The sequence below is a fragment of the Mytilus edulis genome, chromosome 2 (assembly GCF_963676685.1).
Source record: "Mytilus edulis chromosome 2, xbMytEdul2.2, whole genome shotgun sequence".
Taxonomy (NCBI): Eukaryota; Metazoa; Mollusca; class Bivalvia; order Mytilida; family Mytilidae; genus Mytilus; species Mytilus edulis.
The window spans coordinates 92,620,999-92,645,211 of NC_092345.1; the positions used below are offsets into that span (position 1 = coordinate 92,620,999).

Genomic DNA, 24,213 nt, shown 5'->3' on the forward strand with positions numbered 1-24,213 from the left:
GATTGTCTGTAATTAAAGGAATAGTTTACCTATTGTCCGTTCTCCACCCAATACTTATGATAGAGCTATGGGTAGGTGAAGCTGATTGTCTGTAGTTAAAGGAATAGTTTACCTATTGTCCGTTCTCCGCCCAACACTTATGATAGAGCTATGGGTAGGTGAAGCTGATTGTCTGTAATTAAAGGAATAGTTTAGTTTTTTTATCTATTGTCCGTTCTCCACCCAATACTTATGATAGAGCTATGGGTAGGTTAAGCTGACCATCTATAAATCAAGGAGATGATATAATCCCTTGAATTGTGTTTTTAGTTCACCTGGCTAAATGAGGTTTTTTTCATCACTTGGTATCTGTAGTCCATTAAAGTTTACAAAAAATCTTATCCTCTGTAACTACTGGGCTTTTTTTTGTCAAGCATGGTATTAATCATTATTTGGGCAATTAGTTTAAAAAATGTGTATGGGGGCAGAAATGTTTAGAATGTTGGGATCTACCTCCTGTCCAATTTGAAAGTCAAAACTAACAAGATTTTTTTTCTGATAGGAGTTATTGCCCTAAATTTTTGTCAACTTTCACTAATTTATTTTTCATTTTGCCTTTTATTTTGAAATCTAAAATGGAAAGAGAGAAATTTTAATCACAAATATGAATAGCAAAGACAATATCTACAAGAAAGGCAACTGCTGAAATGGTCAGAGGACTCTTTAATGGGTTTTTTGATCTTTTATGATGATTTTTACCATTTTTTTTAAGTTTTTACCTATTATCTTGAAAATTATAACAGATTAAATCTTTAAAAAACAAAAATGATTAACAGGAATAGATCTGCATAACAATCAACATGACTTAAACTCTCAGCTAACTCTTCATAGAGTTATTGCCCTTTCGTGAAGATTTTTACGAAAGAAGAAGCCATTGTTGAAGATACTCTAGTTACAACTATTGACTTATCCAATTGAAAATGAAAATTTCATGGTTTCATTTTATTGTCGAGCCTGCAACTTTTGTTGCAGAAAGCTCGACATAGGGATAGTGATCCGGCGGCGGCTACGGCGGCGTCGGTGTTAGCTCACTTCTTAAAAGCTTTATATTTCAGAAGGTGGAAGACCTGGATGCTTCATACTTTGTATATAGATGCTTCATGATATGAAGTTTCCGTCAGTCACATGTCCAATGTCCTTGACCTCATTTTCATGGTTCAGTGACCACTTGAAAAAAAAGTTCAAATTTTTTGTAATGTTGAATTCTCTCTTATTTTAAGTAATAGGATAACTATATTTGGTATGTGCGTACCTTGCAAGGTCCTCATGTCTGTCAGATAGTTTTCACTTGACCTCGACCTCATTTTCATGGTTCAGTGGTCAAAGTTAGGTTTTTGAGTTTTGGTCTTTTTATCTAATACTGTATGCCATAGGTCAACTATATTTGGTGTATGGAAATATTTTATGATCTTTATGTCAGTCGCGCAGGTTTTATTTGACGATGACCTCATTTTCACGGTTCATTGCACAGTGTTAAGTTTTTGTGTTTTGGTCTAGTTTTCTTAAACTATAAGTAATAGGTCAACTATATATGTTGTATAGAAGCATTGTTAGCTGTACATGTCTGCCTGGCATGGTTCATATGACCTTGACCTCATTTTCAAGGTTCATTGGTCTTTGTTTAGTTATCTTGGTTAATGTTAAGTTTATGTGACAGTTGTATTAAAGCTTAACTTTATACTTAGGACTATCAACATAATATCATTGATTAGTATAGAAGGCAAGACATTTCAGTGTGTGCACTCTTGTAATGAAGAAAAAAGGTTTCTTTATTACTTTAATAGAGACTTTTGATTACAACAATGTATATAACATATTTGGGTATTTCAAAGCATCAGTCTTTGATTGGATAATTGCAATTATAAGTATAAGTATTTATCAGTTTTGCAAACATGTTATCAATAAACTTAATTTAAAATCATCAAATTCTTGATTGATGTTGGCAAACCATACATTTATTTCCCTAGTTTTCAGATTGAGATCAAATGACAAAGATGTATTATAAATACTATTGTTAAAAGTAAGATAAGATAAATGCAACAGATTGTTGCTAAAACTTCATTTGCAGTCAACTTATATAAAATATAAAATAGTAGGTCAATATAAAATAGTAGGTCATGTCTTTTACTATTGTGAATTATAAAATAGTAGGTCATGTCTTTTACTATTGTCAATTATATTTACTGTTATATACTGTTGCTTCAAAAAATTTAAAAAGATGGTATTGTCATAACAATGAATAACCAAACCATATTTCATCTCTGTTATAGGTATGGTTTTCTTGGTATATCAAGATGAAACAAAGAAATCTGATCTTCCTAATGAAATCACACACTTAGATACTGTCAGAGCCTTGTTTGTAAGATCCTTCCAAGAGAAACTCAATATGGAGTACTTGTCATCTCCAAGGAGAAAAATATATATCTTAGACCCAAGGACCAGTATTTACTATCAACTGGAAGATTTGAGGTAGGTCTATCACAAGTTTGATTTTCTAGTGAAGACGAACTTGATTTTAGTAAATTTTTCTCAAAGTGTGATTTATGACAACTATACCAATCAAAAAGTGGGAAAAAACTAGTGAAAATGCATATAAAATCAACATGCTATTAATAACAAAGATTGATAATGTGGGGTAAATATCAGTATAACAGCCCCCTCATTGGCATATAATAACCAAAACTGACTGACATATATAGTAAACCATATTCTACATCTAGAAATCACCTTATTTTTTTAAGTAATGAGAAGGACCTCTCATAGCATCCCAACATTTAACATAATGTTGAAGAATTAACCCTGAATATGTTTTAAAGTAGTCAACAACAAGAAAAACATAAAGACAAGCACTGAATAGTCTTCTGACTAACAGTTACACAACTATATAGTACCAGTTTTAGGATTAATCTGTGCCATTGTTCAAAATAGTAAAAAAAAATAGAATCATGTTAAATGATATATATTCAGTAATAATGTATAGGAATGATATTTTAAAAGTAAATAAGTTTTGTTTCATGAACTTATTTTGGAAATGTGTTTTATTATTTCAGAGATATTAAGGACAGAACAGTGTTAAAGTTATTGGAGAGTGATAGTGACAATCCTCAGAAAGTCAGAGAAGTACCTCCAGAGAAACGAGGAAAAAGATCTGATCAGGGGATATATGAAACACCAGCAACAGCCATTACAGATCAAGTAAGCTTAGGATTAATTTAAATTACATGCAAAATATTCAGATTATGTGTTGGTTAAAGCTATGGCAAAAGTCCATTCTATTTTATGCCCCACCTACGATAGTAGAGGGGCATTATGTTTTCTGGTCTGTGCGTCCATCCGTCCGTCCTTCCGTCCTTCCGTCCGTTCATCATTCCTTCAGGTTAAAGTTTTTGGTCAAGGTAGTTTTTGATGAAGATGAAATCCAATCAACTTGAAACTTAGTATACATGTTCCCTATGATATGATCTTTCTAATTTTAATGCCAAATTAGAGTTTTAACCCCAATTTCACTGTTCACTGAACATAGAAAAATGATTGTCCAAATTTCAGATTAAAGTTTTTGGTCAAGGTAGTTTTTGATGAAGTTGAAGTCCAATCAACTTGAAACTTAGTATACATGCATGGTTCCTATGATATGATCTTTCTAATTTAAATGTCAAATTATAGTTTTTACCCCTATTTCAGGGTCCACTAAACATAGAAAATGATAGTGCGAGTGGGGCATCTGTGTACTATGGACACATTCTTGTTCTGTTTAAAACTCCTTTCTGGTTCCTCAAGTTTTATGGTAATAACATACCCCATCAAAAAGTTTTATATTAATTTTCATTGGCTGATGTAACAGAAAATATGTAGCTTTTTCAGATCAAAATAAGGACAGAAAAGTTTTCAGATCCTTGTTAGCAAAATGAGACCAGACCATAGGAACTATTTTAATCAGATTGAACTTTTTATAAAAAGAACAACTTTCTATACTTGCCATGGATTGTTTTATTCAGATTTTGAGAAGTTATAATATATGACACATGCATATTTTTTTCTGTGAGATTTATACATATGGTCCAATTTGAATGTTCTCAAAATTTAAAGTTACAGTACAATTATCAAATCAATCCTATATACAGTACTCAGTAGCTGAGTAATATGACAGACATTTGAATGGTCTGATAGACAGACAAGGTCATCACAGTATACTTATTGTGTGGGGGTATAAATATATAGGGAAAACTGTCATGTAACTTTGATTTGACACATAACTATACTTTGACACATTTTTATGTCATAATGATAAAAAGACAAGTAATCAATAAGTTAAAGATGAAATTAAAAACAAATTAGGAATGGAATTCTCAATAAGTAAGTGGAAGGTATTTTCTGAGTATCAGTATTCTGTTGTTCAGACAATTATCAGTGGAGGAGAGGCATTAGGCCTTGTGAACATAAAGAAAAAAAATAATCAAAATTCTCGATTTGATGTTGTGTTTGTGCACAAGTTTTGTACTCAGAGAGTTCTGAGTAAAGTTTTATGACTGAGAGCCCAGATCCTGGCTAAGGAAGTGATATATCCTGCACTCTCTCTGCTGTTATCTGTTATCTTGTTTCCCATTGCATTGATAGTGTAACAGAATAGAAAAGCAAAGGATAAGGGATATCCATACATGACACAAATCAGTACAAGCACAGTAACAAAAAAAAACCCACAACAAACAAAAGAACAGCTCTTTTATTGCTGTTCTTCATCACAAAGTCACAGTGAGACCTTCAGACTTTAATTAGTTGAAGGACAAATGTTTTTATGAATCATGTGTAAAGAATATTGGCCTCAAAGATTTAATTCGGAAAAAAGAGTAGGTCCAGTAAAGGCCGATTTTGACCTCAAATTTCAGGTTCATCTAACGAAAGATATTGGACACTTTTTAAAAACATATTTCAGTTGATTCAATTAGTTAATGTGAAAGATTTTAACTGATTTAGTTACTAAAAACAATCTTATTCAAGCTTAAATATGAAAAATCTATCAAATATGCCCAAAAATGTCACTTTTCAAATGGTTTTTGTCAAAAATGAAATTGGCCGCATCTGTGTTTATCCTCAACCTTTATATATGTTATGTATTATCATCAAATACAACTTACATTTGAATATTAAGAATGAACATGAATGCGGCCACTTTCATTTCACATGTTTCAGACAGAATCCGTCTAAATTTTAACTAAAATGCTAAAATTGTGAAGATTTCAGTAATTTAGCATGAATTAATGATGCTAGTACCTGATATATGTGCATTGTATTGTCAAAACCAGCCCATATTTATGTAGCAGAAGCATTCTACTTTCCAATAAACAACTAAAAGTTTACATTTTAACAATTTGGTAAAACTGCTATATTTTGGGGCCAAAAAGGGGTCTTACTGGACCTACTCCTTTGAAATGATAATCCAATGGAAAATATTGTATGTATTGAAAATTTTATTTTATGCCCAACCTACGATTTTTTGTTTACAGTTGAAATGTAATTATTTGTAAAAAAAAAGTTTTCTTTATGTACGGTAATAATCTTTTTGGGGAAAATGCTGATATCAATGTAACATACATGTGTTGATTTATTTTTAGGTAAGAAAAGCCCAGACCTTGCCTGCCTCCATGTCACATTCCTACCCTGTGTACAGGGATCCTATATATGCCAGTGATTATGATATCTATAGATCTCCTACTCCAGACTTGACCAGAAGTGCCCCATCACATCATCCACCTGTCAATTATGCACACAACGCATTGTATGATTCACCAGACCGTATCCGAGGTGACCGAAGCACCCCTGATAGACACAACCTTGGACCAATCCCTGAAAATATACAGATGCAGAATGGTTATGTACCAGTACCTCAAACTTACCAAGACCATGATGGTCGAGGCAGACCAACATATCGACAGCAGGGTCCACAAAGAGGTCCAGAACAGCATTATAGGTCAGTGTCTCCACCAGTACAAAGAAGCCAGCTACCTCCTGGTGATCCTTTGAGGAGAACCATGTCTCCTACACCAGGATCTGGTATGCAGATCTATGACTACCTCCATGGACCTGGTGGGGCAGGTGCCCCTGGTGCTCCACCCCAGACTTACATTGCCAAAGGCGTCAGGGCTAATACAATGGTCTCCCCTTTAAGAGCTTCAGGTCCACCTCCTGATACAAGTAAGTTCCATTTTATTTAAAGATCTTAATAATGCAGACATATAGAAATTTCGTACAATATATTAAAAACAATTTTTGTTCATCATAAAGAAGTTAAAGTCAATATTTTCATGTAGTTTTAATTCAGAATTCTTTTATTTCAGGACATCAGCCAAATCGTCACTCTTTGGCATTCACACCAATGTCACCAAGATCAGCTGATCAACCCGTCCAGAGATCTCAGAGCTATAGGATAACTCCAGAGAGAGAACAAGTACCTATGGTCCCTCCTCCACCTCGCAGTATTACACCCTCACCTACAACTGATCCAGAAACCAGGTACAACATAACTCTGTTATCATTAAAGGATACCAACAGCCATAAACAAAACTTCGTGTTTCATTGTAGGATACGAAAAGTTCTATACTAAAACTTTTGTAGAGAGCTTCTGATAAATGTAAAAAACATGCAAAGCAGACTTTATTAAGTCAATTTACCTGATTAGAATTATCTTGAGGTTAAAATGAATAATTACAAAGGGCTATTATGGACTTAACCAAATCTAAAGCATACTACCGTTTTTTTTACATCCAGTCTGTTACATGTATGTGAAAATTATAAAAATAATGACAATCTTGTACCAAATCAATGAGATAATTTTAAAGCAGAATATATAAAGTTAGTGAAAGAAGAATGAACTCATCTTTTGTTTCTTTTTTATATTTCAGAGTACGCATGGAGAAAATGGAAGTGCAACTTGCCAATTTAACAGCCTGGGTGCAGACGGCAGTTGTAACAGGATCAAGTAGGGAAAGTAGTATAAGAAGTGGGGCTAGTACAACACCATCAGATTTAGGAGACTCTAAGCCACCAAGTGTTGTAGGAAGTAAGTTATGAATGACGGTATTGGGTTTTATATTAGGAATGGTTTATACTAGATATAAGATTACTGATTACTGATATCTTTAATGAGTTGATTTTAAGTAATAGAAAGCTTTATATAGTTTTGGGCTGTAGCACCTTATTACTAACAAACAGTCAAATCAAGTTTATGTTGAGAAGGTTAAAGACAGGCAAATCTGTATTTGAAATATTATTTCTTAAAATACAACTGTGTGTGTTGTCCTATCCTGCAGTACATAATACTTTTTCAGTCACTGAACAGCTGTCCCATAAAATTGTGTGTTGGAACAGTTTACACAAAAATCATTTCCGTCTATATGATTAGTAAATAATATATGATTCATGAGTTTCTAACATTATTACATGAGAAAACTAAAAACTTACCCTCACATTTATTAGAATATTGTTTTACTTGAAATAATGTAACCCATCTTAATATATACATAGGTCCATTTTTGGAAAAGATTCTTACAGACAGTATAGCTCTTTTCTTGTGGTGTACTACTTATATCATGTGCCTAGTTCAATGATATTCTTAAATTTTATAAACAATTATACATTATTATTGTTATATGTATGATAGAGGCAAAGGTTAGGTTCTGTAAGTATAGATTGTTTTTATTTTGCATTATTGCCTTAGGTCTAAGTTATTTGGCATCCAGTTTTAGCTTAGGGGTTTTCAGTCTTTTTTATGCCAGTTGCATTGGGTCTTTTTCCATTACATATGTCTGTTTGAAAATAATTTTCCAATGAATATGATATCAATATTTTCAAATAAAATTACTAACAGCATGGTTGCATTATTTGAGATAGCTTTTACCCAGAATGCACCTTTCTTGCAGAAGATGACACAGACAACGTCAATGGTGATAAAGGTATATTTATGACCTGCATTGCTTGTTTTTGGTGTTTGACATATTCTGCATGTTTATAATCACTGCTTGTGTCTCATGCTGCACATAGGGTCTGGAGAAAAGGAGATAAAAAAATATCAGATTATTTCTCAAATCTATTATTGGTAAAAATTTCAGTTTTGATCAGAGAGAATGTTCCAACAGACTATACTTCCAAGTACTTATCTTTGATTTTGATGTATTTAGAACTGAACTGTTTCAGGAACATAATATACAAATCTCTTTGTTTTAAAACTGTTCGGGTAACCGTTTGGTAACTGTTTTATTGTATTTCATGAATAGCCTCTTTGTAACAGATGCATTTTTAAACTTAATTAATACATTTTGATGGATGTTTTAATTAAATGAACTCCACAGCTATGCATGTCAGACAGGAAACTTTCATTTAAACTAAATCAGTAGATAAAATCAACTGTTAATGCTTGATTATTGCAGATTGAATTTTCTTCCATTGGAAAATTAAAGTTGATAATTTTTCGCTAAAGATAATATAAAACATAGCTCCTCAGTCGAACACTAACCTATTTGCATTCCTAAGGAAATGGGTTAACAGAAAAAAGATTAATTGGCAACATTATATTTATATATTTAGATGATTTAATATGATTTGGAGTGATAATTTTTTTTTTTCTTTATGGATAGAAATATTAATGTTTGTTTCATATATAAAATTTTGATATTCATTTGTTTCCACATTTATTCATACATTCTCTCTGTAATAAAACAGTATTGCCACCACACATTGGTCTTCAATTTATGAAAAGAAATTTAATTGAGTTTGTTCATTATCAAATTATCTGTTTCATTGTTTCAGTTTAATTATAAACATGGCTCTAACGAGGCCCCTCATGGGGGGGTCCTAGTAATCACATAATCACCATTTTTTTGCCAATATAATCACAATAATCATTAAATAATTGCTTATCTTTAGTAATCAAATAATCATAAACTAAAAATACAGTCCTAGGTAATCAAATAATCATGAAATATTTGGCTTAATAATCAAATAATCATTAAAAAAACGGCCAAGTAATCACATAATCAAAAACCCCATGAGGGCCCTCTCTAACTAGTACTCTGTTATTTTAAAATAATATCTTCGTATGATGGTTTGAAAGTTATGCATGCATGTTGTCAATATTGCTTTAAAATTTCTTTTTGCAACTTTCAAAAGTTAAATGTACAACTAAAATAACAAGCACAGCTATTATATATAAATTGTACACGATTTAGCAAAAGTTGTAAAGTAGATAGATACCACTTAAATATTGTAAATTAACAAACTATTGTGTGCATTTATTGATGCGTTTTTAAAAAAAATGAACAAACATGTGAGTTTGATATTTGTGATTTTAGAAAAAAGCTAAATACAGATTCATGTATTAGATATCAGAATGCAAGGTTCTTATAATCAAGTAGTTGCATTATTAGCATTACATGTGATAAAAACCTCTCAATAATTTCTGTATTCGAAGCAACATTACACAGCTGATTGTACACTATTCATAAAAAGATGAGAAAGTAGATTTACAACTTAGATAATCAGTGGTTGGTCCAGAAATGTTCATAAGAGGGGGGCCACTCCAGTCATGCTTCAGTGATCCCCAAATAATTAACCAAATTTTTTCCAAAGAAGAGTTGGGCTTTGGCCCCCTGGAAAACCCTCTAAATCTGCCTCTGATAATGATAGTTGATTGTACAACATTTAGCCAAAGTTGAGAAAATAGATGTACAAAAATAAGTAACATAACTGATTGTACATCATTCAGCTAAATAGACAAAGTAGATGTACAATGTAAATAACATACACAGCTAAATGTATACATTTTCAACATAAGAACTTATAAGATATACACAGCTGATTGTAAACTTCATAAAGTAGTGAAAAGGGAGACGGATTAATATAAGGGAAACCTTGTTTCCGAATCCTTTTGTAATATGTTATCACTGTATTTATATGTGTATGCCATGTACATGATTTTTTGAAATAAAATATGTTTAAAGTAGTGAAATTGAAAGTAGATGTACAACTTAAATATCATAGAAAACTGATTTTAACAATAAGTTGAGTTTTATATGATTGGGCAGTATCTATGTATTCATTGCTAAGCAGAAGCTTATTGTGTAACGCACATATATGCAGATTTATAGAACAGATAATTTTTATTACTTCGTTGACTATGTATATCTCGAATAAAAAACCAACAAAAAGTGACAAACTTTTGACAGTAAAAAACATACTAAAACTATCATTTATGGCTTGAAACATATTTTATAGGTTAAAGGCTTGATAATCTGTTCTACAATTCTTGTAATGAATAGCCAACAAACATGGTTAGCACATATATATAAAAATAAGAAGATGTGGTATGAACGCTATGAGACAACTCACCACCAGAGACCAAATGATGTAAAAGTTAACAACTACATGCCACTATGAGCACGGCATGTTTTATTAACTACTGGTATTGTCAGTATGAACTAAAATATTTTAAAGTTTTGAATCCTCTTAAATTTGGTTGACTTTTCGATATTTGAAAATAAAAACTATTTTATTTTTGAATAAGAAATAAGTGAAACCATAATGATAATGTAAAGTTGATTAAATATGTTTCTTGAACCATATCTACAAGAGGTAAGACCAAACAAAATAATACAAATGTGTATAAAAAGCCATAATCTAACCAAAAATTGTGTACTTCCATTTCAGGTATATCAGACATATCCTCCCAGTCATCTCATCATACTATTGTTACACAGAGTATTAAAGATGGCATCCTTAATGTTGCTAGACAAACATCAGATTTAAAAGTAGATTTAAAACATTTGCGGAGAATTCAGCAGCTTAATAATGAATCAATGACTGATTCTATACAAGAAACTATCAAAAAGATTTCGGTGAGTAATATTGAAATACTGTGTCCAAACTTGCCCCATCTGTCCAGGGTTTGACCTCTGTGGTTGTATCAGGTTGCACTCCATAAAGCATTTTATTGAATCTTGATATATGTATCTTCATTTAGAGATAGTTTTCAATGTGAAAATAAAATTAATGCTAATGAATTTTTGAAAAAGCTATTGTAGTATGAATACTTCAATGTTTTTATGAATGCTCTTGTTATACTACGTTATACTAAACAAGAGTGTGTTTATTATTTGTAGAAGGTGCTAACAACAGTTCCTGGAGCTGAACACCAGGTTCTTCGTCAACAACGATCAGATATAGACACACAATGTAAACATTACAAAGATGATGGCAGTAAAGTGCTAAGAGAATTAGGGTATGTTAGTATGATCAGATATAGACACACAATGTAAACATTACAAAGATGATGGCAGTAAAGTGTTAAGAGAATTAGGGTATGTTAGTATGATCAGATATAGACACACAATGTAAACATTACAAAGATGATGGCAGTAAAGTGCTAAGAGAATTAGGGTATGTTAGTATGATCAGATATAGACACACAATGTAAACATTACAAAGATGATGGCAGTAAAGTGTTAAGAGAATTAGGGTATGTTAGTATGATCAGATATAGACACACAATGTAAACATTACAAAGATGATAGCAGTAAAGTGCTAAGAGAATTGGGGTATGTTAGTATGGTAGTTGTAAGGTGTTGATTAGGGTCATCTATTTGATTTGACAGACATGTGACAGAGTTGTCAAGCCACAACTGGAGATTTGTAAATTTTCAGCTGGAGTTTTTGGCCTCATAACTGGAGATTTTTTATCAACATACGCAATGATTTTGTTGTGTGTTTAAACTGCATATCTTCCTTTTTAGCTCAACTGGCCCGAAGGGCCAAGTGATCTTTTCTCATCACTTTGCGTTGGGCGTCGGCATTGTTAACTTTTACAGAAATCTTTTCCTCTGAAACTACTGGGCCAAATTAAACCAAACTTGGCCACAATCATCATTGGGGTATCTTGTTTAAAAAAATGTGTCCAGTGACCCAGCCAACCAATCAGGATGGCAGCCATGGCTAAAAATAGAACATAAGGGTAAAATGTAGATTTTGGCTTATATCTCTGAAACCAAAGCATTTAGAGCAAATCTAACATGGGGAAAAATTGTTAATCAGGTCATGATGAAAATGGTCCATTGACCCCTTAAGGAGTTATTGCCCTTTATAGTCAATTTTTAACAGTTTTTGTAAATTTTTGTAATCTTTTACAAAAATCTTCTCCTCTGAAACAACTAAGACAAAATGTAACCAAATTTGTCCACAATCATCATAAGAGTATCTAGTTTAAAAAATATGTCTGATGACCCTGCCCACGAACCAAAATGGCTTACATGGCTAAAAATAGTACATAGGGTAAAATGCAGTTTTTGGTTTATATCTCTGAAGCATTAAGAGCAAATCTGACCGGTGGAAAAAATGTTCATCAGATTTAGATATATCTCCCCTGAAATTTTCAGACAAATCCGACAACCAGTTGTTGGGTTGCTGCCCCTAAGTTAGTAATTTTATGGAAATTTTGCAGTTTTTTGCTATTATCTTAGATATTATTATAGTATCTAATAATATCTTGTACTATAAATTATGATTTTAACCTTATTTTACATGATTTCCAAAGCATCAGTAAATACAGGTGAGCGACACAGGCTCTTTAGAGCCTCTAGTTTGTTAAAAGAACAATAAGGCCATTTTACTTGATAAAAATAGAAGATAAGGGGTTTTCAGATATTTATTTGTTATGTATAATTCAAGATAAAGTGATCAGCCATCATACATAGTTGGCAAAAAGTACCTGTGATTAAGCTACATTGTCAACTTTGGTACCACTACTGCACATGATTGTAACAGAAGGTGTTAAATTGATAGAGTTGTAGGCTTGCTGGTGGGTAGCTGTCTCCATAAGTTTGGTCAAGTCATTAGTGCCACTAAAGTCAGCTTTGCATGAATGTGGTAAGCATGGTCCTGACCCTTGGTACAGGATCTGCACCATTTGAAATCAGATATCCAGGCAAGAGTTGAATTTGGCTAGATACTTGGACTTCTTTTATTTGCTGCTGGGCTATTTGGTGGTAAAATACAGTTTGCATTTTGTTAAGTTCTAAAATTTTAGAATTGTCCAAGACAACTATACTTATATAGGTATTGCTAGACAAGCCATAAATTTAATATTTGAGTTGATTTCAATTTATCTTTGAGGTTCAGTAAATATTCCATGTTTTTAGCATCATATTAAATTGTTTTTTATACAACTTGTACAATTTAATCCTTTGTCAGTATTTCACTTTAAATCAACCAGGCTTGTGTCTTAAACTAGCTAGTTGAGCACCAGGTAATTGCCTATTATCTCTAATTTATTGTTGTATATGCCATGTATGCAGTCTAATCCTAAACACATCACGCAAATTTTACCTATTTTACCATTTGACACAAAATCAATGACAGGAAACTTCCGTTTTTCTCTGATTGTTCCCATATCAATTTTGAGTTTCTCTGACTTTCTTTGTCCATATCGATTTTGTAAACAAATTTGTCTACTGAAATTTTTTTGAGGTTGACATTTTCAAAAGCAGATTTCAAATTTTAACGGGGGGGACAGAAGAGGGTCTGAAAAACGGGTCCGGTGGGAGTCAAAATGTGGAAGATTTTAACCCCTGCCGGAAGAATCACATGTATGAATTGATCACGAGTTAAAGAAAAAAAAATATGATACACTAACTAAAGTAAATTCCTACTACTGAGATGATATGCTAGTAATTATACCCCACATCATAAATACTACAGTTACTACCCAACCTTTATGATAAAAGTTAGTTTTTAGTAATTTCTTGGGACAGCTTGCAGCCTATTTAAACAAAGATAAGGAAATCAAATGTAATATACTGTGCATTTCCATATTAAATAACTAGTTGGATTTGTTAACAACTAAACTAACACTGTTTGTGTGCAGTAATAGAACAGTTGATCTCTAACATTTATTGAAGAGCTACAAAAAAATTTAAAGTTATAAACAACAACGTGTTATGAGATAAATGGGGCAGACAAAATTAAGATAATAACCAATACAAAACCAAGTATATTATCCATGTCTATCTACAGTGTTCTACTTAATGCATACTGTAAATGAGAAAATACAATAACATCTTATTTTTTGAGATTAATTAAGAGATATGTTATCTTAATTTCAAATTTTCATTTGAAAATTATCTCATAAATTAAAACTTTTCCTTGACAGATTTTTCTGTGTGCTGTGTGTACATGGTGTAGGGAAACTTAGAACACTGGCTTGTCTTTGGTGTCAGACTCTGTGCTGGTTGATTTTGATTAAGTAATGGATATTAAGACAACATCTAAGATGGAAGTTACGTGAAACAAGATGTAAATTAATTAGATAAATTAATAGATTTTTTTTGCAGAGATTTAGAATCGTCAGTAGAAGAAATGAGAGAGGATGTGATATCTAGGCAATGTCGAGTAAATCTGGCCGATGTCGAAGGAATGGCTCTTGTTCTTAGTCATGTGACCAAACATCTTGGAGAACTTAGATGTATGTTCTTAGTTACAAACATAAAGCATATAAACATTTTTATTCTACTTAAATAAATATGTTTGTGTATCACAAAATTTAGGCTTTTTTTGCTAGGTGTGCTCTGTATTTTAAAAGAAACTCTAACTAACTACCGGAACTCTTGAAATGAATGCTTTCAAAATGCAAAGTACCTTCTCATAAACTATAGAATTCTACAAGAATTTACACAACAGCATTTTCTTATAACTTATTTACCAATAGATTATTCTCCATAGTAGCTCAGTTTTAATACTAATTATTGAAATTATTTTCAGGTCGTTTCCCCGGATTACAGGATCATATGAAGAAAGTAATGAGTGGTGAAATGGAAGTAGTCATCAAAGAAGAAAAGTAGGTTATAAATTGAACATCTTATATTACAATGTTTACAGGTCTGTATTAGGCTAAGAAATAGATAAAAAAAAAAAAAAGCCCTCATAACTCTTTCTGTGTAGTAAAAAGATGATGATCAAAATGTTGCTAAGAATAAGAAATTGATGTTTTAAAATCCAAGATAATCTCAAATCCAAAATCTCCATTATTAAGATAGGGTAAACAGAAAAGCCTTACCTGTTAACAAACTGACTTGATATTTCAAGTTTAAAGGGGGAATTTACCAAAATAATTATCTTTTTGATTAAAGATTAAAGAGTGTTGAATTGCTAAGGAAATTGGATAAGCTTGTTCTACAGTTGTTTGCAAAAAAATTGTGTTTGACCCAGGGCTTCCAAAAAATATTTTAGCCAGCCGGACATTTTTTATATCTGATCCCAATTTTAATCCCTTAAAAGTCACAAAAGGCAATTATGGTAATCAGATGGCCATCCCAATGATTGACATAAGATAAAAAAAAAAAAACATATTAAGGCTCGAGCGTATAAAAATTTCAGAAAAAAAATAAACATTTGTTTTTCATTTCAAATTTAATTTGTTACCTTTTGTAGTTGTTACTTATTATATGGTACAAAAATCATTCAAAACAAACAATTCTTGTTGGCCCCAGATGACTTTTAAAATGTATACATCATTGAAAAAGTTCAAAAATATCTCCCTTTGGTGGGAAAATGCCATTTTTTGGCTTTAAAATTGAAATATCTTTTTTAACTCATCGGTGACCTATATTTTTTAATATAATTTCCACATAAGCTGTACTTAAACTAATTATTGTAAAATTTGAGCGATTTCTGTAATAAATTTCTTTCTTTTTTCTTTTCGATATTACCTTTATTTCTCCTATTACTTCAACAGAAAAAAAACACCTTTATAAAAATGTATGCTTCTTTCGAAGGCAGATTGTGAGCGCAAATGAACAGTGACCCCACTTTTTTATTTTTATTTTTCTATTAACTATAAGATAAAGTTCATTTATAGAAAAATATAGAGAAATCCTATATAAATGATTTAGACCCGCGAACCCCCTTAAGCTTTACTTTGATATGAATTTGATGTTCTGACGTAAGTTGTTAAATTGGCAGTGCATCATTCAAAGTGTGCACATCAGCGTGCTTATATCTGCCTTAGACTCTTTAATTGTGCAAAATAACATTGTCAGAAGCCTAACTTTAGTTTTTAAAATCACATATTCCTAAAACCGGATGTTGACTTGACAATGGTAAAACATGGACCAGAAACAGATACGTAAAATCTGTGTACATTTACAAAGAACGACCTAGTGAAGAAGCTCTTTCCACTTTATTTCTTCAACAAAATACGTGAAATGAACGTTAGATACAGGTATCAACAATTATTTTTGCATTTTAGAAGAAATGTAGGATGCATAATTAAATTTCCCACCTGCGCACATGGGTACACGTGTTCTAGTTCATTCAACGTAGTTCTGACAACTTTTCATTTGAAACCTTTTTAATTTTTTCATTAAATCATGTTTATAAACGTATTTCTTATAATTTTAATCTTTTAGACTTAATCAATTAGATACAAACTGCTGAAATGTAAGAAAATAACTCAGTGTGAAAAGACCTATCAATTTATACGATGTCCGGTACTGTCTACTGAAAACAGTTTACCTATCACCTGAACAGGTAGATTTCAGCTGTCCCATCAACTAATAAGCTTTGATTAAAATTAGAAAGTATTGAAGAAGGGGTTGTTTTGAAAGTAATTAATAATCCTTTCACTTTTATGACCGGAAATGTGGTTGTTAAAGGCAAAAGTTGGGTCAAAAAGATCGTGAATTATGTTAAAATGACCATCTCTTAAGAAAGCCTTGAACACTAAAAAGTAGATGACCGTTTCATGCTTTGCCCAGCTGGACTTTTACCGGAATATGTGACCGTTTTGGAAGCCTTGGTTTGACCTTAAATGTTTTTGTTTATTCGCTTTAAAAGGGCAATAAATCATGACGTATAACTATGTTGATATTAAGGGAGATAACTCTAACCATAAATGCTGAAATTTTGCTTGAAAAAAATTGTACTAGTTAAAACCTGATATGATTTTCTCAATATAGGTCATAACCTGTATTTTCACTTTCAGTGGTTGACATGTTTGCACAAATACTAGTATATAGCAACTTATAGAATTTTTGTGGCCCACTAACTTAGTTACCATTGTTCATCAATCTGTCATTCTGTCATTCCACAACAAACAGTTACGAAGACTTTTTCTAAACGCCTTTGCAGATTGAGCTGAATTTTGTTGACTGCTATTTTTGCCGAAATTATGGGCTTTGGACTCTGAAAATATCCTCTCCAATTTTAGTATGTTTTGAAAATGATATTCTATTGGTATGTTTTAGATTTTTGAAAGATGAACCTGATAGAATTGAAGAAGCTTTAAAGAGATGTAAAAGGTTAACTGGCACACTTTTTACATTGAAAAGGTAACATCTTTATTTGGATCTGACATGAGAAGAGTTGGTTGTAATAATGGTTTATCTGAAAATAATTTCAAGAGTTTTTGATAGTGTGTAGATTGAAATGTTTTATTCAGATACCTCTGTTTAAACACCCTTATTGCCAAGAATTGAACCATAATGGGACACCTTCATTTTATCCCAAAAGATTTCAATATACCTGAAAATTTGAAATCAAAAAGTGGAAAAGTATGTATGTATGCAGAAAACTTATATCTTTAATGAAGTTATACCTCTGACTTATTCAAACAGCAGTATTGCAAGTAAGTTTGTTATTTTGCCATAAGAGGAAGAGAAATTCCTGTTGTGACAGTTCTTTATTCTAAATATTATCAGTAGATCAGTTTTAATTTCAGACAGGCTGTAAATTAATGAGGAACTTAGTAACACGCTGTCTTCAGACTATACAGTTTACAAACAAAAAATTGTATTGCTTAAAGTTTGCCATAGATAATATCTGACTTTTCTTTATACTCCTCAGATAAAAAGTAAAACCCTTGTTTCAAAGTAAAAGCGTTTTTCTTTATTTTCTTTTAGCATTTTTTTTTTTTTTACTGAAGGCAAACATAAAATGTTTCACAACATCCATTTCAGGTTGGCATCAGCTCAGGAACAACGTCCTTTACATGTGCCAAGTGGTGACAGGGTAGGAGGAAGGATAGCTACACATGTAGATAGAAAGGAATTGTTAGACAATATACAGGCTGTTGTTCCTGATCATCAATCAAGACTTCAAAGTATAAAGGTAACAGGAAATATTTTACTTCCCCACACAGGGAGATTGTATGTAATTAAAAAAAATGGATTAAAAAGTTCTGTAGTGCAAACATTTTCTTATTAATAATTGTATTCAATTTTCATATCAATCCTGGAAATAAAATGTTCTAGATTTTGTACAAAATTTTCTAATATTTTTCCTTTCGGGATATTGATCCATCAGATTTGAGAATATATAATTTGGATACCCAACAATTAAAAAAAAAAGTAAAAAAAAAAAAATAGTATCATAGGGATTCATAGCCATTGATATGAATCAGACTTGAAAACTGTCAATCAGTTTCCCAGCATGCTTGATTTTAGAGATATATATGTTTTTGTTTAGAATATATTCTCTGTACATTATTCAAAGTAACTACTCTAGAGGTTTGAGGTCCATCAGCCGTTAGTGATTGTAGGCATTATTGTCAGTTCTGTTTGTCTTCTACTCTTGTTGGTTTGATGCAATGGGTAACTGAAAATAGCTCATTTCGTTCTGTTCTGAGATAACAGAATAAAAAATATTGCTTTCCATTGATGAATGTTTGATGATTTTTCAGAATCAAGCTGTGAGTATCCTACATGAAATCCTGTCGCTATCTATATATTATTAAGCTTATGAACTTCTCAGGGGTTGATGCAAAATGAACACTAAATTTGCTTGTTTATCCAATACTAACAATAGCTCTGTACTCTGGAGATTATTAGCTTGGCATGAAAGTATAGGACAAAATATCAGTGGAACAAAATTACTAATGGAAGATAGTTCACAACTTCAGGAGATGAAAAAAATAGAATTTAAAAGATGTTTTAAATTTAAGTAGCCATCACAGCTTTGAAGAATTAGATAAATGCAAATTTATTTATGTTAAGCTTGGTCTTAATGAGTTAAATAAATTAAGTGACAGTTTTTTGTGATTTGCTTATTGAAATTTGTCGAAGATGAACTGTATTTCTGACTAAAAGAAAAGGATCCATGTGTTTTTGCTTAGCTGACCAACCCTATTGTTATTTTTTTTTGATCATTTTTGAATAAACAACATTAAAGTCGAACTGCTTTTCTGATTCAAACCTGTAAAAAATTATCGAAAAATAAAATTATTTCCTTACCTACCAATCCTGATTTTTTCAGCATGTTAGCACACAACAAAGTGAAGTGAAAATTCTTTAAGATACTTTCCATGCCTGTCTAGATTTGTTTATGATAAATGTATGCTCCAATATTGAATTAACAAAATGATGGAATGTATATTGCAATCTTTTCCTTACATTAGAATAGTAACCCACGGTTGAAGGATATTAGAATTGGCACTTTTCTCACTTCCAAATGTTTGAAATGACAATGACATTTATTTACTCTTGCAAACAGCAACCCAATAACATAAAAAAAAGCCAAGAAGAGACATTATATTTATGTAACAGAGGTCAACTAACTGTAACAGTCTAAACAAGGGTTGAATATTATAAAGACTACCTGTACCAAAAGTGTGGAATCAATGCCAAATATTTTAAAGTTGAAAAAGCTCTCTAAGAATTATAAAAAGAGAACCACTTTCGAGGCTCCTTACTTAGACTTGATATATTTTAGGGTAAATCTTGTTATTAGAGGGTTGAATACCACAAAGTACAACCAATTAATAGTGTCTTCATACAATGTATTTGGTAGGAGAATGTGTGTCAAACAAAAACTAATTTGAAATATAGTCTGTCTCACTTGGATATTCATGCAAATTTTGGATTAACACTGATACATGATACTCACATAAAAACCAAACATTTAACAAGATAACTTATAATTTTGCTCATGAAGGAGCTTGTTAAGGGATAAAGTTGCATAGCAATATCCTCACCAAACTAATAATTGTAGTTTGTATATAATGAATTATTTTAGCAATCTTTCGATTTCTATCAATTTAAAAACTGATACTTGATATTTGATCAATTTCAGGCTGCAGATGCTTCAAGAGAAAGAAAAAAGAAGATTATTACCCAACAGGAAGCATTGAAATTTGGAAAATCATTAGAGAAAGCTACAAAGGCATTAAAATCTGCTGCTGAGAAAGAATATGCTACTAAGCCAAAATCTAAAGTTGATACAGGTTGTGCTAGTAAAGGACATTGTGAAGGTCAGGACTCTAAGCCAGACCCATCATGTGTCATCAAACCTCAATCTACCTCAGAAACTCCATTAACAACGAAATTCTCTGTTCCACTGACTAGTTCTACAACAGAAAAAATTGTTCTGTCTAGTTCAACTAAAGGAAGTGATGGAGCTACTCAGCGAAAACAAATTGATGAAAAAATAGTAAGAACTACAAGTGATACAAAGGTACCACCTTCTTCACTGTCTTCTACAGAAGAAGAAAATATTAAAAGGTCAGCTGCTAAATTGTCCATTCAGAAAAATGCAGCACGAGCAGCCTTCTTTAGTTCTCTTACAACACCCCCTACTTCCCCATCAGAGGAAAAAAAGGGGGTATCTCCTGATTCAAGAGATTCACCAACTCGAACGACAATGGACTACACTGTTCGTATTTCGCCATGTCGTTCAACTGTGTCAGGAGCAACTAAGTATATTGTGAAGGATAGTACTAACATCAAAAGTAGTTCATCAGCAACACGTCCTACAGCAAAAGTGTCATTTTCATCACCATCGTCATCATCATCATCGAGTGATTCTAGTCCTTCACCAAACTCTCCTATTTTAGTAAGTGCTAGAGCTTCAAATATTCCTAGGTTTTCTGCTAGGCCAGAAACTGAATCTCGAGAAAAATTTACATATCAAAAAGAGGCAACTGTGCAAAAACCTTCTATTTTGAAAAGTTCTGGTTCAAGAAGTGACCAAAACAAATCAAAGGAGGTGACATTGACAGGAAGTGATAAAAACATTTCTTTTGAAGATAAACAAGGAGAAAATTCAAGGTCAAGTGAATCAATTCTTAAAATCAGTGATCAAGAAAAATCTAAGGAAATTTCTCCCTCAAATGTACAAACAGTGCCAAGATCTCAGTCAGAAACAGTATCAAGTCCATCAAATAAACCTGATGTTCGACCAAAGAAAATCCCTCCTCCACCTCCTCCTAGACGGAGTAGTAAACTTGTTAGGAGTGGCCCTGGACTAATGTCTCCTGTGGGTCAGGATGAAAGTAAATCTGACATTCATGATTCAATCATCGTAGCGGGAAATAATGATGGAACCGTGAAATCTGCAACTACTTGTACTTCTACACCAAAACCTGCTATTCCTCAAAAACCTTCTAGAATTACTCGCGATCGAATCTTATCTGATCAGTCTAAACAGACAGTAGAAAAAAATACAAATTTAAATGGTGCAGCCATTAAACCTAAATCATCTGTTGATGTGAAAAAAGATTCAGATGAGTTAGGACATGAAGATCGTGAAGGCAGCATAGATAGCAGTGCTAGTTCTAGTAGTAGTAGTGAATCACAACAAAGTGTTGTAGAAAAAGACAGATCTACAGCCACAACACCAAATGGGGGACCCTCAACCAGGAAACCTAAACCCCCACCACCCGTTAGGAAATCTAGTCTAGCTGATAGTTTTGAAGAAAAATCAAACAGTGGTAAAACTGATGATGTTAATAAAAGTTAATGATTGTAATTAGTATTACGTTAAATTCAGGGCTTTGTTGAAAATATTTGTTCATATACAAAGGCTTAAAACAGAGTGTCGGCATATATTGTCATATTATTTTCTTTTAATACTCTTGCAGAATTTTCTGTATAATTTGCCATGTATTGCTTTCACATAAGCTTTTTCTTAAAAGTGGTTCAGAATCCAGATTTTCCCCTTATTTTAAATGTGACTAAATTGATTCAAATATAGAACACATTCAAAAGCTTAAAATAGAGTAGCTTTAATTTATCAATTATTTGTCGTTGCTATTTTAATTTTAAGTTTGCTGAAAAATGTGTGTAGATATTAGTGAAGAATTAACTTTCAGATTTAATGGTTGTTTTAGTATGGTATCTCTTACATTGTCTGTCTGTCTGTCAACATCTTTGATTAAGTAGGTCAATACTGAACAGATAAAAAAAGTTATCTATTTTATCAAAATAATGACTTGGATATACAGTAGTTGTTGTTTAAGTTTTAATTTCCTGGCAAATAAAATCTGTATCTACATTTTGCATGGATTTGGACAATGGATGAAGTTAAAGGTCAGTCAGCAATAGCAGTATTCTGAGCTAATGTCCAAATTCCTAAATCTTTGTTATTATTAATTATTGTTCGATGTTTTTTTGGACAGCCAAAATAGAAAATTTAGTACCATTAGCTGTTTTGAAGATGAAAATATGCAAGGGCATTCCTATTTATCATACTGCCTTAGGAATAGCTATTTATGAACATCTATCATTTTCATAGACTTGTAACAGAACAAAAAGATATCATGCATTGATCATGTTGATATATTTAATGTTCATATGCTGTGCATTTACTTCATATTTTAACATTTGACACTTCAAGGAAAGGTATTAATGTTTTTACTTTTGATACATGTTATGTTTATTAAAGGTGCTTATTTTGTGTAACTGGCATGTTATATATTTCTATTTTTTCTTGTTATGAACCAGAAGGGTTGTGAACTATTTATTTATACACAAAAGTTAGTGCAATATTGACTATTGGGTTGTTTCCCCTTGTCCTATACATAATGTTAAATGTACGTTATTGAAAAAAAGGAAGACATACACTGTTGTAGGTGAAAAATCACTTAATTTGTTCAATTTTATTGTTTTTTGTATAAAATGTATGTGACTGATAGGAACAATTATGATTGCTATAAAGCAGTAGTACTATGAATTCATTAATATCTGTGGGTACCAATTTCCGTGGATTGATGAAAACTTTATTTTTTGTGGATATTTGATTTCGTGGTTTTCCAAAAGTCTGCATTTAATCTCATAGCAAATTTGCAATTCGTTGAATATTTAAATTCGTGGCTACTCTGCACCCTAAAAACATTGGTATCCAACAAAGAATACTGAATCCGCAGTAATCTTTAGATTTAAACCAACATTTATTACGTTATAACTTACAGAAGATTGAGAGAATTTACTCTTATTTGAACAGTCATGCTAATTTACTCAGTTTTTTTTTGTTTCTTTACTGTTATGCTATAGGAATACATTAACAAAAAAAAGGCACTTTTAAGGAATTCTTTGGTACTGTAATTTTACTTTATGAAATATTTGTAGGAAACCATTCTCTGGCTGTTTGTCTTTGTTTTAAATGCTTTTTTTTAAGACTGTTTGACTATATTTGCTTAATTTTAACTGAAAAAATAATTTTTGTTATGGCTTAAATTACATGGATTGCTAATTATTTATAGTATAACTAATCGCCGTATTTGAATATCAAAAATAAGACAACGCGTGACCGAACGACGCATGGATTAAACGAGTGCGCAGCACGAGTTTAATCCATAGCGGCGTTCAGTCACAAGTTGTCTTATTTTTGATATTCAAATACGGCGATTAGTTATTCTTTTTATTACATTGGCAAATGGCTTTTTTTTTATGAAATTAATGTGGAAAATGTAAGGAACTATATCTTTTTCCTACGCATTGACAATTTGTTTTGATCCGACGTTATCGACGTCTTGACAACGCCTATTGTTGTATGACGTCAGAGAGTGAAATAACCCCGTTTATTTCACATGTGAAATTATCGGTTTTTATCTAACTGGGAAATCAATGTAATTCATTGCAACCAATGTAATAATTATTGTTAGCATGTATGTTAATAATAGGGAAATATAATAAACAGAAATAGAATTATTTTATTATACTACTGATACAATTTAAGAAGACAAATGATTTAAGGTCAAATAAGGTCAGAAATGGTACCTTCTTTTTTCAGTCTTTTTACATGAGGTTGAAAACTAAAATAGTAATTTGTTCTGGTGAAACTTGTGATGAAACTATGGCCCTTAGACTTACAAAAATCATGGAATTTTACTACTTGTGGAATGATTCCTTGATGTCTTTTTACTGTATC

At 31.8% G+C, this 24,213-nt stretch overlaps 1 protein-coding gene across 14 annotated transcripts in view; it reads left to right on the forward strand.

Annotated features, from left to right (window-relative positions):
* Positions 1-23,540, forward strand: part of LOC139513418 (coiled-coil domain-containing protein CG32809-like) — a 92,377-nt gene extending 68,837 nt beyond the window's left edge. For 8 of the 14 annotated variants that reach the window (XM_071301866.1, XM_071301865.1, XM_071301871.1 and 5 more), the window contains 13 exons: positions 2,310-2,508; positions 3,090-3,234; positions 5,649-6,228; positions 6,372-6,546; positions 6,936-7,093; positions 7,953-7,985; positions 10,735-10,922; positions 11,187-11,305; positions 14,409-14,539; positions 14,836-14,911; positions 17,319-17,402; positions 18,030-18,180; positions 20,140-23,540. In XM_071301866.1, coding sequence (XP_071157967.1) covers positions 2,310-2,508; positions 3,090-3,234; positions 5,649-6,228; positions 6,372-6,546; positions 6,936-7,093; positions 7,953-7,985; positions 10,735-10,922; positions 11,187-11,305; positions 14,409-14,539; positions 14,836-14,911; positions 17,319-17,402; positions 18,030-18,180; positions 20,140-21,804 — 3,704 coding nt within the window. In that variant the 3' untranslated portion in view covers positions 21,805-23,540. Of the gene's footprint in view, positions 1-16; positions 155-210; positions 247-2,309; positions 2,509-3,089; positions 3,235-5,648; positions 6,229-6,371; positions 6,547-6,935; positions 7,094-7,693; positions 7,712-7,952; positions 7,986-10,734; positions 10,923-11,186; positions 11,306-14,408; positions 14,540-14,835; positions 14,912-17,318; positions 17,403-18,029; positions 18,181-20,139 lie in introns of those variants that run through there. The other 6 variants (XM_071301869.1, XM_071301868.1, XM_071301876.1 and 3 more) reach the window with 4 other exon arrangements.
* The last annotated feature ends 673 nt before the right edge of the window (positions 23,541-24,213 follow it).